Consider the following 16,383-nt stretch of genomic DNA (forward strand, 5'->3'; position numbering starts at 1 on the left):
ATTAGGGTTATGGCTACAGTTGGGATTAGGGTTAGTGGTGTGTTGGGGTTAGTGTTGGAGGTAGAATTGAGGGGTTACCACTGTTTAGGCACATCAGGGGTCTCCAAACGCAACATGGCGCCACCATTGATTCCAGCCAATCTCGTATTCAAAAAGTCAAATGGTGCTCCCTCAATTCCGAGCCCTGACGTGTGCCCAAACAGTGGTTTACCCCCACATATGGGGTAGCAGCATACTCAGGATAAACTGCGCAACAATTACTGGGGTCCAATTTCTCCTGTTACCCTTGTGAAAATAAAAAAATGCTAAAACATCATTTTTGAGGAAAGAAAAATGATTTATTATTTTCACGGCTCTACGTTGTAAACGTCTGTGAAGCACTTGGGGGTTCAAAGTGCTCACCACATATCTAGATAAGTTCCTTGGGGGGTCTAGTTTCTAAAATGGGGTCACTTGTGGGGGGTTTCTACTGTTTAGGCACACCAGGGGCTCTGCAAACGCAACGTGACGCCTGCAGACCATTCCATCAAAGTCTGCATTTCAAAAGTCACTACTTCCCTTCTGAGCCCCGACGTGTGCCCAAACAGTGGTTTACCTGCACACATGGGGTATCAGCGTACTCAGGAGAAACTGAACAACAACTTTTGGGGTCCAATTTCTCCTGTAACCCTTGGGAAAATAAAAAATTCTGGGCTAAATAATTATTTTTGAGGACAGAAAACGTATTTATTATTTTCACGGCTCTGCATTATAAACTTCTGTGAAGCACTTGGGGGTTCAAAGTGCTCACCACACATCTAGATAAGTTCCTTTCGGGGTCTAGTTTCCAAAATGGGGTCACTTGTGGGGGGTTTCTACTGTTAAGCCACATCAGGGGCTCTGCAAACGCAACGTGACGCCCACAGAGCATTCCATCAAAGTCTGCATTTCAAAACGTCACTACTTCACTTCCGAGCCTCGGCATGTGCCCAAACAGTGGTTTACCCCCACATATGGGGTATCAGCGTACTCAGGAGAAACTGGACAACAACTTTTGGGGTCAAATTTCTCCTGATACCCTTGGGAAAATAAAAAATTGCAGGCTAAAAGATCATTTTTGAGAAAATATTTTTTTTTTTTAATTTTCATGGCTCTGCGTTATAAACTTCTGTGAAGCACTTGGGGGTTCAAAGTCCTCACCACACATCTAGATTAGTTCCTTTGGTGGACTAGTTTCCAAAATGGGGTCACTTGTGGGGGAGCTCCAATGTTTAGGCACACAGGGGCTCTCCAAACGCGACATGGTGTCCGCTAACGATGGAGATAATTTTTCATTCAAAAAGTCAAATGGCGCTCCTTCCCTTCCGAGCCTTACCATGTGCCCAAACAGTGGTTTACCCCCACATATGAGGTATCAGTGTACTCAGGAGAAATTGCCCAACAAATTTTAGGATCCATTTTATCCTGTTGCCCATGTGAAAATGAAAAAATTGAGGCTAAAAGAATTTTTTTGTGAAAAAAAAAAAGTACTTTTTCATTTTTACGGATCAATTTGTGAAGCACCTGGGGGTTCAAAGTGCTCACTATGCATCTAGATAAGTTCCCTGGGGCGTCTAGTTTCCAAAATGGGGTCACTTGTGGGGGAGCTCCAATTTTTAGGCACACGGGGGCTCTCCAAACGTGACATGGTGTCCGCTAAAGAGTGGAGCCAATTTTTGATTCAAAAAGTCAAATGGCGCTCCTTCCCTTCCAAGCCCTGCCGTGCGCCCAAACAATGGTTTACCCCCACATATGAGGTATCAGCGTACTCAGGACAAATTGGACAACAACTTACGAAGTTCAGTTTCTCCTTTTACCATTGGGAAAATAAAAAAATTGTTGCTAAAAGATAATTTTTGTGACTAAAAAGTTAAATGTTCATTTTTTCCTTCCATGTTGCTTCTGCTGCTGTGAAGCACCTGAAGGGTTAATAAACTTCTGGAATGTGGTTTTGAGTACCTTGAGGGGTGCAGTTTTTAGAATGGTGTCACTTTTGGGTATTTTCAGCCATATAGACCCCTCAAACTGACTTCAAATGTGAGGTGGTCCCTAAAAAAATGGTTTTGTAAATTTCGTTGTAAAAATGAGAAATCGCTGGTCAAATTTTAACCCTTATAACTTCCTAGCAAAAAAAAATTTTGTTTCCAAAATTGTGCTGATGTAAAGTAAACATGTGGGAAATGTTATTTATTAACTATTTTGTGTCACATAACTCTCTGGTTTAACAGAATAAAAATTAAAAATGTGAAAATTGCGAAATTTTCAAAATTTTCGCCAAATTTCCGTTTTTATCACAAATAAACGCATAATTTATTGACCTAAATCTACCACTAACATGAAGCCCAATATGTCACGAAAAAACAATCTCAGAACCGCTAGGATCCGTTGAAGCGTTCCTGAGTTATTACCTCATAAAGGGACACTGGTCAGAATTGCAAAAAACGGCAAGGTCTTTAAGGTCAAAATAGGCTGGGTCGTGAAGGGGTTAAAGCACCGCTCCAGAGGTGCAATAAAAAAAACGCTGGAGTGATCTAAACATTTGGCCCCGATAAAATAATAACGCCTATACTCTTCTCCTGTGCCAGCACCGTTCCAGTGGTGTCTGCACTCACAATCCCAGGGCTTTCGTGCAGTTGTGACACGTGATGCGCGGTGCTCAATCGGTGTCACTGTCCCCACCTTCAGACATAATGAACATCAACAGGAAGTCAGGGATGCAGCTAATGTCTCATTTTCTCTTGATGTTCAATTTGTCTGAAAGCGAGGACAGTGACGCCGCCGCTGTTTGGGCAACGGGATCACATGTCCTAACAGCCACAGAGGAGTCCGGGGACCGTGAGTGCCAACACGGGAGGTGAGTAAAGGCTTTTTTATTTTATCGGGGGAAAACATTTAGCTCAAGAAGGGGTTGTCCTAGTAGCGGAGAACCCCTTTAGTTATAAGGTAAAGTGAATTGTGTCATTCATAACTGCAAGTCAACCTGCAAAAATAATTAAACATTTAATTTGCTTGTGGAGATGAAAAAATAAAAAAAAATGACTCTTGGAAGAATAGGAGGAAAAAAAACAAAAGTGAAAAAACGCCAAAAAAAATCAACTGTCAGAAAGGGTTTTGCTACTTCTCTCAACAGCAGCGTAATGTAGGCTATGAGATCCTGAATCCAATAATGTATCACTTACATTATTAAAGAACTGAAATAAATTAGCTTTTTGATGATATTCTAATTTAGTGAGAAGCACTGGTACATTATAAAAACCTTCTGACAGATTCCCTTTAAAAATTAAGTTACAGTTCCCACTAGAGTGAGCACACTGCTTACTTTAGTATACAGTGATCTCCCCCTAGTGGACATTCACTGTAAGGAGTCTGGCGGAGCTGGTAAATGACACTGGGAGCTGTAATGGTTGTCACCCAGCTTTCCTAGGAACTCATAAGATGTAAGGACAAAATGACAACACTTTTTAATATTAATTGCCTTGTTTAATTACAGTATTCTTCCGGTATCTGCTTACTGCCCATATTATTGTTTTGTACTTGGTGTGTAGTGCTGCAGTAATGAACTCTCACGCTTTCTTCTAGACCCTTACTCTGGACACTTCAGGGATGGTTTTTCCTCCGGTTTCGGTTTGCAGTGAGGGCACAGAGGCAATCCAGCAGTTTCTATGCAAAGGTAGCTATCCATATTGGTGAGATCCGCTCGGTTATCTGGGCTTGCTGAAATGTATAGTGTGTGTAATGGGTCTGCATCATACTGAGATTTTTTCATTTCGCCTGCAGAGCTTGGCATTGACTATTGCCCACCCTCTCAGTACTTGCTGTCTGTCCTGGAGAACGACACCTGCGATGCAGCCGCCGACACTATAGATGGCGCTCTCCTAATGTCTTTGAAGGAGGAAACTGATTGGCAGGTCAGAATTCTGCAGAGATTCGGGGTACAGCAGTCACAATGACAAGCTTATAAGTGTAAAATGGGATCCTGCACTTATAGCATCTCCCTAATGCTGGGAGAGAATGCAAACATGACTAGGTAGGTGCTGGTTATTGTACCTGGATACCTTGAATGCACAGAGGAGAAGATCACAGCTTGCTGGCGGTGAATGCAAACATTATTGCTTGCATTTGCTGCTTGTTTTAGGTGATCACATAAATGGGGCAGATGAAGGAATAATGTTTGTTATAATTTGGTCATCTTTGTCTTGCAGAACAAATTTTCCGAATATGAGAAGAGAAAGGTGAGTCCTGCGCTGGTACAATGGCTGTGTGGAGAGTAAGTCTGTAATTTTTTTTTTTTTTTTTTAAGTTAAGTCACTTTGAAAGTAAGTAGGTCTATTTTTTAGTCCATAGCTTAAACTCTTCATCATTGGAATACGTGGTACTAACACTAAGATCCTTAGCGGGGAGAAACTGAGCCACTGATTCTGAAATACACAAGTCACATCGAAAACAAACACCAGACCACAAAATTAATTTAGACCCAAGACTTCAAAAATATTACTATTCATTATTACCCCAGATAACAAAATAAATGCCGACCCCCATACTGCAAAATTAATTCAGACACCAAGCCTTGATTTATATCAGACTCCATACTAGACCCTAAATAGATTCAGACACTAAACCACAAAATTATTTCAGACTCTTACATAAATTCAGACCTTAGACCAGATCTCTAATTTTTTAGACCCTCACAGCTGACTCCCAACTTTATTCAGACCTTACTCCAAACTTACAGGCATTTACTTACCTCTTCTCGCTCCTCTAGTTTTCAGGGCACTGGTTTACCCACAGCCAGAGGCGTAGCTAGGGTTTCAACTTAGGGGGGGCGAAACATCTGAGTGGGCCCCTAACCAGCTGACCCTGATTACAGGTATGGTTGCACTCTAATTGTGAATATAATGGAACCTCAGAATATGACCGCGCTGTTATTGAAAATAAATCTATATACAAAAACGAACATTGATTTTACCGCCATATTGTGACGATATGCAACTTTGATGGTCGCAATACTCTGAGTGCCCCTATAACAATACAGTAATGCTTAAGTGCCCACTTTACATTTAATAATGTCCCCCAAGTTCCCTCATGAACTGCTCCATTATACACACTATGGTGAGCTCAAAGCTTCCATATACACTGTATAAGGCCCCCACAGCTCCCCTATACACAGTATGATCATTCTATAACTCCCCGATACACCGCATGATGTTCTCACTGCCCACCTTTACACAGTATAATGCTGACAGAGCTCCACTATAGAAAGTATAATGCCCCCCCAGAGCTCCCCTAAATACAGCTCCCATATGCACAATATGCCTTCACAGTTCCCTATACACAGTATGGTGGGTCCACAGCTCCCTTATACACAGTATGATGGGCCCGCAGCTTCCGTCAAACAGTATGATGTCCCTCACAGTTCTCCTGTACACAGTATGATGTGGCCACAGCTCCCTTATACACAGTATGATGGGACCACAGCTTCCTTATACACAGTATGATGGGCCCGCAGCTCTCTTATACACAGTATGATGTGTGCACAGCTCCCTTATACACAGTATGATGGGCCACAGCTCCCTTATACACAGTATGATGGGCCCACAGCTTCCTTATACACAGTTTCATGGGCCCACAGCTTCCTTATACACAGTATGATGGGCCCACAGCTTCCTTATACACAGTATGATGGGGCCACAGCTCCCTTATACACAATATGATGGGCCCGCAACTCCCTGCCATGATTTGGCAGTCTGCAGTCACAAAGTGACTGCAGACATTTATTCCAAGCCTTTATCAACTTTATAGTAATAAATTGATTATTAAATTATTAAAGCACCACTCTAGCAGGGTTTTTTTTTCCACTGCTGGAGTGGTGTTTTAAGTGCAAGTCCCCGTCCCCGGTCATTTACTCATCCTCCGGCATATTCACTATTTTGTGGCACTGCTGCAGTCCCACGGCTCAAACTTGTGAGCGCAGCTTCTGACTGGCCAGAAGTTAGAAGCTATGTCACAAGCGCTCAGTGTAAGACTATGAGGCTATGTGCACACGTTGCGGATTCGTATGCGGATTTTTCCGCACAGTTTTTGCAAAATGAACAGGTAAAATGTGCTGCGTTTTACCTGTGGATTTACCATGGATTTCCTGCGTTTTTTGTGAGGATTTCACCTGAGTTTTTACACCTGCGGATTCCTATACAGGAGCAGGTGTAAAATGCTGCGGAATCCGCACAAAGACTTGACATGTTGCGGAAAATACAACTCAGCGTTTTCGCGCGGTATTTACTGCACCATGTGCACTGCGGATTTGGTTTTCCACAGGTTTACATGGTACTGTACACCGCATGGAAAACTGCTGTGAATCCGCAGGCAAATCCGCACCGTGTGCACATAGCCTGAGAGTGAGAAAGAGGCGAGAACAAGGCTCCAATAGACTCACATTGATTAGTGACCTCTGCACTGCTCCATGAAACAATGGAGCAGCGGACAAGTTAAAAAATAAAATGAAGGAGACGGAGCCGAGCAGGGACAAAAACAGATGAAGACGCCAGAAGATGAGTATCAGACAGGGAGTAGGGGACTTGGATTTTCAGCACCGCTCCAGTAGTGAAATAAAAAAATACCCATAAAAAATACTAATACCCATAAAAGACCCAGGTAGTACGTATCAAAAGCCCCCTACCCTCCCCCCATCTCCAGCCTCCCCAGACAGCAAATATTACATGTGATGGAGCACATATAATATCGTAACAAAACATTATAATATTCATCCCCCAGTGACCTGTCCCCCCTCCCCACTTCAGCCCCAATGCCCCCATCAACTCACATCCACCCCCTCAGTGCCCTGTCCCACTTAACCCACCTTCAGCCCCCACAACACCCCCATGGTCTCACATCCACCCCTCAGTGCCCTTTCTCCCCTCCCCCACAATACCCCCATGGTCTCACATTTACCCCCCAGTGCCCTGTCTTCCCTCACCCACTTTCAGCGCCCACAATACCCCAGTGGTCTCACATTCACATCACAGTGACATACCTCAATTTAATAAACCTAAACTGTTCCATCTACACTTACTGATAAAGTTTGCAGGCAGGACCAGGAAGTGTCTATGTGAAATGCAAGGTTTGGGCACTAGGACCCGGCGTGCCTGAGCCAATCCCAGCCTGCACAGAGTGAAGATAACTGCAGCCTGGGAAAAGCTTCATGATCAGGTCAGACAGGCGAAACCATTCACCGCAGGAGGGAGACTGCAGCCGGCCACTGTGCTAATCGCCAGCGTGCAGAGTCTCCGTCAGATGGGAGCAGACATTATACTGCTCTGCTCCTATGCGGTGTTCTGCCTCATCACAGAAGTGGGCCCCTTCATGTGACAGGGCCCGGGGCGTTGGCCCCCTCTGCCCCCCCCCAGTAGCTACGCAACTGCCCACAGCCCATGGCACCTGGCCTCTATCGGTCCCGAACCAAGTACAGTCCACATAAGCCCGGTTCTGAATGTGGTATGTGGCATCGGTCCCCTCTGTTCATTTCCATCGTCGCACATCTTCTGTGATATTTTCAGGAACAGAAAATGTTAGAAAAACTGGATTTTGAGCGTCGCCTGGACCTGGGGCAGAGAGAGCACACACAGCTTCTTCTACAGAGCAACTCTCAGAAAAATGAGATGTTACAGACTGTGAGGGAGGTGAGTGCCCAGCACCCCAGATCTGGGTGAGGCTGGTGAGCCACAATACCAGGTAGATATATTCTGGCATCTGCGTCTCTGTTTGCTCAGGAACAATCGCGATTGGAGAAAGGACTGACAGAGCATCAGCGGCAGCTGCATAGTGACCGGCAGAAGCTGCAGGAACAGCTCAGACAGATGGAAGAGGGGATCTCTTACCGAATCTCTAATCTGCTGGAGGAGAATCACAGGTAAGTGTTAACTAACTGCAATGCCCTCTACATGAGAAATGTAATATTATATTCAAGTTACGGAGTTATGCTAGTGCACGGCTGGATATTGAGAATCACTGTGGTGCACGGCTGGATATTGAGAATCACGGTGGTGCACGGCTGGATGTGGGGAATCATGGTGGTACACGGCTGGATGTGGGGAATCATGGTGCATGGCTGGATGTGGAGAATCACGGTGGTGCATGGCTGGATGTGGGAAATCACTGTTGTGCACGGCTGGATGTGGAGAATCACGGTGGTGCACGGCTGGATGTGGAGAATCACGGTGGTGCACGGCTGGATGTGGAGAATCACGGTGGTCCATGGCTGGATATTGAGAATCACGGTGGTGCACGGCTGGATGTGGGGAATCACTGGGGCACGGCTGGATGTGGAGAATCACGGTGGTGCATGGCTGGATGTGGGGAATCACAGTGGTGCACGGCTGGATGTGGGGAATCACTGGTGCATGGCTGGATGTGGAGAATTACTGTGGTGCACGGCTGGATGTGGGGAATCATGGTGGTGCACGGCTGGATGTGGGGAATCATGGTGGTGCACGGCTGGATGTGGGGAATCACTGTGGTGCACGGCTGGATGTGGGGAATCACTGGTGCACGGCTGGATGTGGGGAATCACTGTGGTGCACGGCTGGATGTGGGGAATCACTGGTGCATGGCTGGATGTGGAGAATTACTGTGGTGCACGGCTGGATGTGGGGAATCATGGTGGTGCACGGCTGGATGTGGGGAATCATGGTGGTGCACGGCTGGATGTGGGGAATCATGGTGGTGCACGGCTGGATGTGGGGAATCACTGTGGTGCCCGGCTGGATGTGGGGAATCACTGTGGTGCACGGCTGGATGTGGGGAATCACTGGTGCACGGCCAGATGTGGAGAATCACGGTGGTGCACGGCTGGATGTGGGGAATCACTGGGGCACGGCTGGATGTGGAGAATCACGGTGGTGCATGGCTGGATGTCGGGAATCACTGGTGCATGGCTGGATGTGGAGAATTACTGTGGTGCACGGCTGGATGTGGAGAATCATGGTGGTGCTCGGCTGGATGTGGGGAATCACTGTGGTGCACGGCTGGATGTGGGGAATCACTGGGGTACGGCTGGATGTGAAGAATCACGGTGGTGCACTGCTGGATGTGGAGAATCATGGTGGTGCGCGGCTGGATGTGGGGAATCACTGTGGTGCACAGCTGGATGTGGGGAATCATGGTGGTGCACAGCTGGATGTGGGGAATCACTGTGGTGCACGGCTGGATGTGGGGAATCACTGGTGCACGGCTGGATGTGGAGAATCACGGTGGTGCACGGCTGGATGTGGGGAATCACGGTGGTGCACGGCTGGATATTGAGAATCACGGTGGTGCACGGCTGGATGTGGGGAATCACGGTGGTGCACGGCTGGATGTGGAGAATTACTGTGGTGCACGGCTGGATGTGGGGAATCACTGGTGCATGGCTGGATGTGGAGAATTACTGTGGTGCTCTGCTGGATGTGGAGAATCATGGTGGTGCACAGATGGATGTGGGGAATCACAGTGGTGCACGGCTGGATGTGGGGAATCACTGTGGTGCACGGCTGGATGTGGGGAATCACTGGTTCACGGCCGGATGTGGAGAATCACGGTGGTGCACGGCTGGATGTGGGGAATCACTGGGGCACGGCTGGATGTGGAGAATCACGGTGGTGCATGGCTGGATGTGGGGAATCACTGGTGCATGGCTGGATGTGGAGAATTACTGTGGTGCACTGCTGGATGTGGAGAATCACGGTGGTGCACTGCTGGATGTGGAGAATCATGGTGGTGCACGGCTGGATGTGGGGAATCACTGGTGCACAGCTGGATGTGGGGAATCATGGTGGTGCACGGCTGGATGTGGGGAATCACTGTGGTGTACGGCTGGATGTGGGGAATCACTGGTGCACAGCTGGATGTGGAGAATCACTGGTGCACGGCTGGATGTGGGGAATCACTATGGTGCACGGCTGGATGTGGAGAATCACGGTGGTGCATGGCTGGATGTGGAGAATCACTGGTGCACGGCTGGATGTGGAGAATCACAGTGGTGCATGGCTGGATGTGGAGAATCATGGTGGTGCATGGCTGGATACGGAAATCACGGTGGTGCATGGCTGGATGTGGAGAATCACGGTGGTGCATGGCTGGATACGGAAATCACGGTGGTGCACGGCTGGATGTGGGGAATCACTGGTGCACGGCCAGATGTGGAGAATCACGGTGGTGCACGGCTGGATGTGGGGAATCACTGGGGCACGGCTGGATGTGGAGAATCACGGTGGTGCATGGCTGGATGTCGGGAATCACTGGTGCATGGCTGGATGTGGAGAATTACTGTGGTGCACGGCTGGATGTGGAGAATCATGGTGGTGCTCGGCTGGATGTGGGGAATCACTGTGGTGCACGGCTGGATGTGGGGAATCACTGGTGCACGGCCAGATGTGGAGAATCACGGTGGTGCACGGCTGGATGTGGGGAATCACTGGGGCACGGCTGGATGTGGAGAATCACGGTGGTGCACGGCTGGATGTGAGGAATCACTGGTGCATGGCTGGATGTTGAGAATCACGGTGGTGCACTGCTGGATGTGGAGAATCATAGTGGTGCGCGGCTGGATGTGGGGAATCACTGGTGCACAGCTGGATGTGGGGAATCACTGTGGTGCACGGCTGGATGTGGGGAATCACTGGTGCACGGCTGGATGTGGGGAATCACGGTGGTACACGGCTGGATATTGAGAATCATGGTGGTGCATGGCTGGATGTGGGGAATCACGGTGGTGCACGGCTGGATGTGGAGAATTACTGTGGTGCACGGCTGGATGTGGGGAATCACGGTGGTGCACGGCTGGATGTGGGGAATCACTGGGGCACGGCTGGAGGTGGAGAATCACGGTGGTGCATGGCTGGATGTGGGGAATCACAGTGGTGCACGGCTGGATGTGGGGAATCACTGGTGCATGGCTGGATGTGGAGGATTACTGTGGTGCTCTGCTGGATGTGGAGAATCATGGTGGTGCACGGCTGGATGTGGGGAATCACTGTGGTGCACGGCTGGATGTGGGGAATCACTGGTTCACGGCCGGATGTGGAGAATCACGGTGGTGCATGGCTGGATGTGGGGAATCACTGGGGCACGGCTGGATGTGGAGAATCACGGTGGTGCATGGCTGGATGTGGGGAATCACTGGTGCATGGCTGGATGTGGGGAATCACTGGTGCATGGCTGGATGTGGAGAATTACTGTGGTGCACTGCTGGATGTGGAGAATCACGGTGGTGCACTGCTGGATGTGGAGAATCATGGTGGTGCACGGCTGGATGTGGGGAATCACTGTGGTGCACAGCTGGATGTGGGGAATCATGGTGGTGCACGGCTGGATGTGGGGAATCACTGGTGCACAGCTGGATGTGGAGAATCACTATGGTGCACGGCTGGATGTGGAGAATCACGGTGGTGCATGGCTGGATGTGGGGAATCACAGTGGTGCACGGCTGGATGTGGGGAATCACTATGGTGCACGGCTGGATGTGGAGAATCACAGTGGTGCATGGCTGGATGTGGAGAATCATGGTGGTGCATGGCTGGATACGGAAATCACGGTGGTGCATGGCTGGATGTGGAGAATCACAGTGGTGCATGGCTGGATACGGAAATCACGGTGGTGCACGGCTGGATATGGAGAATCACGGTGGTGCACGGCTGGATGTGGAGAAATCACGGTGGTGCATGGCTGGATGTGGAGAATCACAGTGGTGCATGGCTGGATGTGGAGAATCATGGTGGTGCATGGCTGGATACGGAAATCACGGTGGTGCATGGCTGGATGTGGAGAATCACAGTGGTGCATGGCTGGATACGGAAATCACGGTGGTGCACGGCTGGATATGGAGAATCACGGTGGTGCACGGCTGGATGTGGAGAAATCACGGTGGTGCATGGCTGGATGTGGAGAATCACGGTGGTGCATGGCTGGATGTGGAGAATCACGCTGGCTTATACTCATTCTTACGTATTGGGGCAGAAGTGATGGGGTTCTTGTTGTAAGAAAGTAGGAGGTAAGGTTCTGGATGACAGGTATGTCACTGAGTAAATGAGTTTTGTTTTATTTTTTGACTGTATTTTGGTTCCGGAATTTAGGAGTGACCAAAAGTGCTCCCATACTCCAGTCCGGGTCTTACTGGCCTAATAAAATGCACCTGGTGTAGTTGTGGTAGTGGAGTGTGCTAAGGCTGGAGAATAGCACCTGGGGGATAGTCTGTGCCGCAGCCTGAGAGGTTCCTGTAATACCAAGTTGGTTAGCCGTGTGATTTACTTTGCCTTACCCAGAGGACTGTTTGGTTATTCATTTGTGCTTGAAAAAACGACAGTTTTATTTTGGAGCTGTAAAGTTTGTGAAGGATAATCAACATTTTTCTTTTTTGTATATAAAAACTCCTTTGCCTGCGCTTATCCAAGCAGCTACCAGAGAGCTGAAGCCCCTGTAATTGGTGTAGAATGTGGGCAGAAATTCCAAAGAGCACAGGTGATCACATTTTAAAGACAGAATATCCTGGGTAAAGGCAGCTGCAGCATTGCAAACGTGCTCTGAAAGCATGGAGGAGCTTATTAAGCAACTGGTCCAGGTCAATCTGCAGTATCAGAAGCAGCAGACCCAACAGGATACCAACAAATTCCTGACCCAGCAGTATCAACAGATGGCTCTCCTGACAGAACGCGCCCGGGCCAGGGAGACGGCACCTCCCACCGGCAAAAGTGAAGGTACCCGTGTGAGGCGATCAATACGAGAGGACTTGCAAAAAATTACTCTGAAGGACAACATTGAGGCTTTCCTGACTGTCTTTGAGAGAGTGGCAGAAAGGAAGGAACCTCCCCCCAGATCAATGGTCAGAGGTACTAGCTCCGAAATGTACTGGAGAACCGCAGAAAGTTTACTGCAACCTTGATCTGCAGGATGCCAAGCAGTACGGCAAGGTGAAGGTGGAGATTATGCTATGTTTGGGTGCAACCCTGGCAGTCAGGGTGCAACAAGTTCACCTCTGGCACTACCATAAGAACAAGTGTCCCCGGTCCAAGATATTTGACCTGTTACACCTGGTGCAAAAATGGCTGCAGCCTGAGATCTGCTCTCCAGCATAAATGGTGGAGAGAGCGGTAGTGGACCGATTTAGCCACACACTACCTAAGTCCATGCAAAACTGGGTTGCTGAAGGAGATCTCCAGAATACAGATGACTTTGTGAGCCTCGTGGAAAGATATTTACCTGTGGAGAACTCCCTGAGCAATCAAGAGAGCCTGAGGTCATCTTTCTGGGATACCCAAAAGAAGGGGCCCAAGACTACATCTGAGGGGCTCTCAAAAATCCAGCAACTAGAGCCAGGTTCAAGGGGTACATCTTGTACCATTGTTTGTTGAAGGTGTTGTGTCCTGGGTCATATAGCAGTCCATTGTCCTAGACCCCAGAACTGATGTACTGCTCTGTGGGCCTATGCTTCTCATTTTTGCAGCTCTTGCATGCAGCCCAATACCTCGCCCTGGTGAGGGACCTCAGCTGTGCCAGGTGTGACTATAACTGTGAACACTGTGACTATAACTGGACTCAGAGAGTTTGGTTATACAATTAACTGACACACTTCTGCATCTGCTAGTCCCTGGGTAGAGGATGGGGGTAAGGTGTATCCATTGAGGCTCCAAGAACTATCCCATGGCCCAGGTTGACATACGCACAGACTGTGGTTCTATGTCTCACCAAGTAGGAATGGTTAAGGACTTATTGCATGCTATTGTTATCAAACCAGATTTTCCTTTGCTCTGGGACTTATGGGCTAGAGCTGTAGCACCCAGTAATCCGGTTGTGCGGCCAAAGGCCGGCTATGGTAACAAGGTCATATGAGGTAACCAGTGAATTTCCTTTCTCGGTACTGGCTAGAGAGGAGGATAAGGAAGCATGCTCTGAAGCCAGTGTCCCTTACCTGGAGGAGTCCCAGGACAACTATGGGTCTGCCCAGGTCTGGGCTTAGTGGTGAAAGGTACTCTGAAAGACATAACAACACTGAATGATGTTCTGGGGTCGGGTACTTGTGTTAGTGCCCACAGGTGAGAGCAAGTTCCTTACCAAGTGTCAGGTGCCCTATGAGGTGGTGGAAAAGGTCAAACTATAAAGTACACCAACCAGGAAAAAGGAAACCCTTCCCAATATCATATCAACCCACTGAATCCCTGGAAGGATGGGGACCCGCTCAGAACTTCTTGCTTGTTGACCAGATCAGATTCCTACTTTGAGGCTATCAAACTGGCAGAAACTTTGTCGTGTTCCCAAAAACATTAGTGCCAGAAATTGTTACTCCAAAATAAGGACATGTTTTCAGAGTTATCAGGTCTCACTAGTGTCATGAAGCAGGAGATACCACTGAGCCTCACGCTCGGGTCAATTTAAAGTCCTATAGGAGTCCTGAAGCCCACCTGGAGGTAACTTTCTAAGGAGGCGACACAGAGTTGGCCTCACCCATTCATGAAAAAAACAGGTCAGAGCATTCCTGGGAATTGTAGGACATTACAAGTGGGTTGTCCCTAACTTTGCTGTAATAGCAGCACCTCTAACCAATCTAAAGGGCACAAAATCAGTTATGGCTAAGTGGCCTTCAGAGGCTGAGAGGGCATTTGAGGAGCTTAGTCTAGCTGTCTGTAGGTAACCAGTGGTGGTAGCGCCGGATTTCTCAAAAGCGTTCATAGTTCAGACAGATGGGTTGGATGTCGGGCTAGAAGCTGTCATGTCCAATGGGTTAAATGGGGAGGAACACCTGATGGTCTACTTGGATAGAAGGTTTTCCCCATGCAAGAAAATTACTCAATTCTAGAGGAGGCCCAGTAAGCCAATTGGAAATGCGGGTGCTCTGTCAAGGGTTCACTGTTTTTTGGCAGATGGAACCCAGCACAGATTTTGGGCATCGGAGGAATGGGTTGAGGTATGTATAGAAGCAAGACGCAAGGTTTTGGATGGCAGGTATATGTTGCTGAGATTGTTAGATTTTTTTTTTACTGGGTTTTGGGATTTAGGAATGACCAAAAGAGCCTGGGTGGGAAAGGTCGCTCCCATACTGCAATCCTGATCTTACTGGTCTAATAAAATGCACTGTGCTGCAGACAGAGAGGTTCCTGTATTACCAAGTTTGTTAGACCGTGTGATTTAGTTTGCCTTTCTCCGAGAGACGACTGTTTTCTTATTCATTTGTGCTGAAAAAAGGACCGTTTCATTTTGAAGCTGTAAAGTTTATGAAGGACAGTAAACTTTATTCTGCTTTGATGTAAAAACCCTGTGTGTATCCAAGCTGCTACCAAACAGCAGAAACCCCTTCATAGTATATATGCAAACTCCTCTTTTTTTCTTCTTTGCATGGTCTGATTTGCTCCTGGTTTCTCTGTCGTTAACCCTTACCATTCATTTGCAGACAGAAACAAAGTGCGTCTATTCTGAAGTCCCTGGAGGATGAGAGGTGAGGCCATTAATGACTATGGAAAATGGTTAACATCATCATTATAGTATTAGACGCGGGCTGTTCTATGCTGGGAGTTTTCATTTATCTCCATTTATTCATATATTTTCTTCTTTGCAGGATTAAAATGGAGCAGCTGATGGCAATTACGCAGGAAGAGGCAGATAATCTGCGCCGTAAAGAAGTGGCGGGTAAGTGCTGGCATTCAGGTGCCTTAGTCAGCTGAGTATCCGACCCCATAGCAGCTGTAAATGTGGACATATTGTCACCCTCTTACAGACTGATAAGAGCAAATGCAGAGTTTTATAAAGCAAGATTTATGGGACTTGCTTCCTAAAAGGGATGTACCCGCAAACATAGTACTTCTGACCCGCTACTGATGTGGCCTACACCGTGTACCAAATTATTATGCAAATGTTCTTTTCCTCTGATTTTCCTAAATTGTTGATGCAAATAAGTCAGTTTAATGTTCAAATAATTAACCATTAGTGTACGGCCACGTTCACTATTTGGTCAGTATTTCACATCAGTATTTGTAGCCAAAACCAGGAGTGGGTGAGAAAACAGAAATGGTGACGTGTTTTTATTATCCTTTTCCTCTGATTGTTCCACTCCTGGTTCTGACTTACAAATACTGATATAAAATACTGACCAAATACTGAATGTGTGAACGTGGCCTATAAATCACATTTTATTGGACAAACCTCCAATGCTAAAACGCAACATGCACTGTTCAAAATTATTCTTCACAACAGAGTCTCCAAATATTTTATACGTTGTAAACAACTGAAAATTGCCATTTGTTAAATTTGCCACATTACGAAGTCACATTTACTGAAGTCAAAAGCTTTTGCAATCAAAAACATTTTAGCAGGCCAAGTTACATGTTAACATAGGATCCCTATGATATC

General features: G+C 47.5%; 1 protein-coding gene across 4 annotated transcripts in view; it reads left to right on the forward strand.

Moving 5' to 3' along the window:
* Window positions 1-16,383, forward strand: part of LRSAM1 (leucine rich repeat and sterile alpha motif containing 1) — a 59,799-nt gene that overhangs the window by 12,984 nt on the left and 30,432 nt on the right. For all 4 annotated transcript variants that reach the window (XM_069747697.1, XM_069747700.1, XM_069747699.1 and 1 more), the window contains exons 9-15: window positions 3,598-3,688; window positions 3,796-3,926; window positions 4,221-4,250; window positions 7,569-7,691; window positions 7,782-7,921; window positions 15,428-15,472; window positions 15,593-15,663. In XM_069747697.1, coding sequence (XP_069603798.1) covers window positions 3,598-3,688; window positions 3,796-3,926; window positions 4,221-4,250; window positions 7,569-7,691; window positions 7,782-7,921; window positions 15,428-15,472; window positions 15,593-15,663 — 631 coding nt within the window. The remainder of the gene's footprint in view (window positions 1-3,597; window positions 3,689-3,795; window positions 3,927-4,220; window positions 4,251-7,568; window positions 7,692-7,781; window positions 7,922-15,427; window positions 15,473-15,592; window positions 15,664-16,383) is intronic.

This window comes from Ranitomeya imitator, chromosome 2 (genome assembly GCF_032444005.1).
Source record: "Ranitomeya imitator isolate aRanImi1 chromosome 2, aRanImi1.pri, whole genome shotgun sequence".
NCBI classification, from domain to species: Eukaryota; Metazoa; Chordata; class Amphibia; order Anura; family Dendrobatidae; genus Ranitomeya; species Ranitomeya imitator.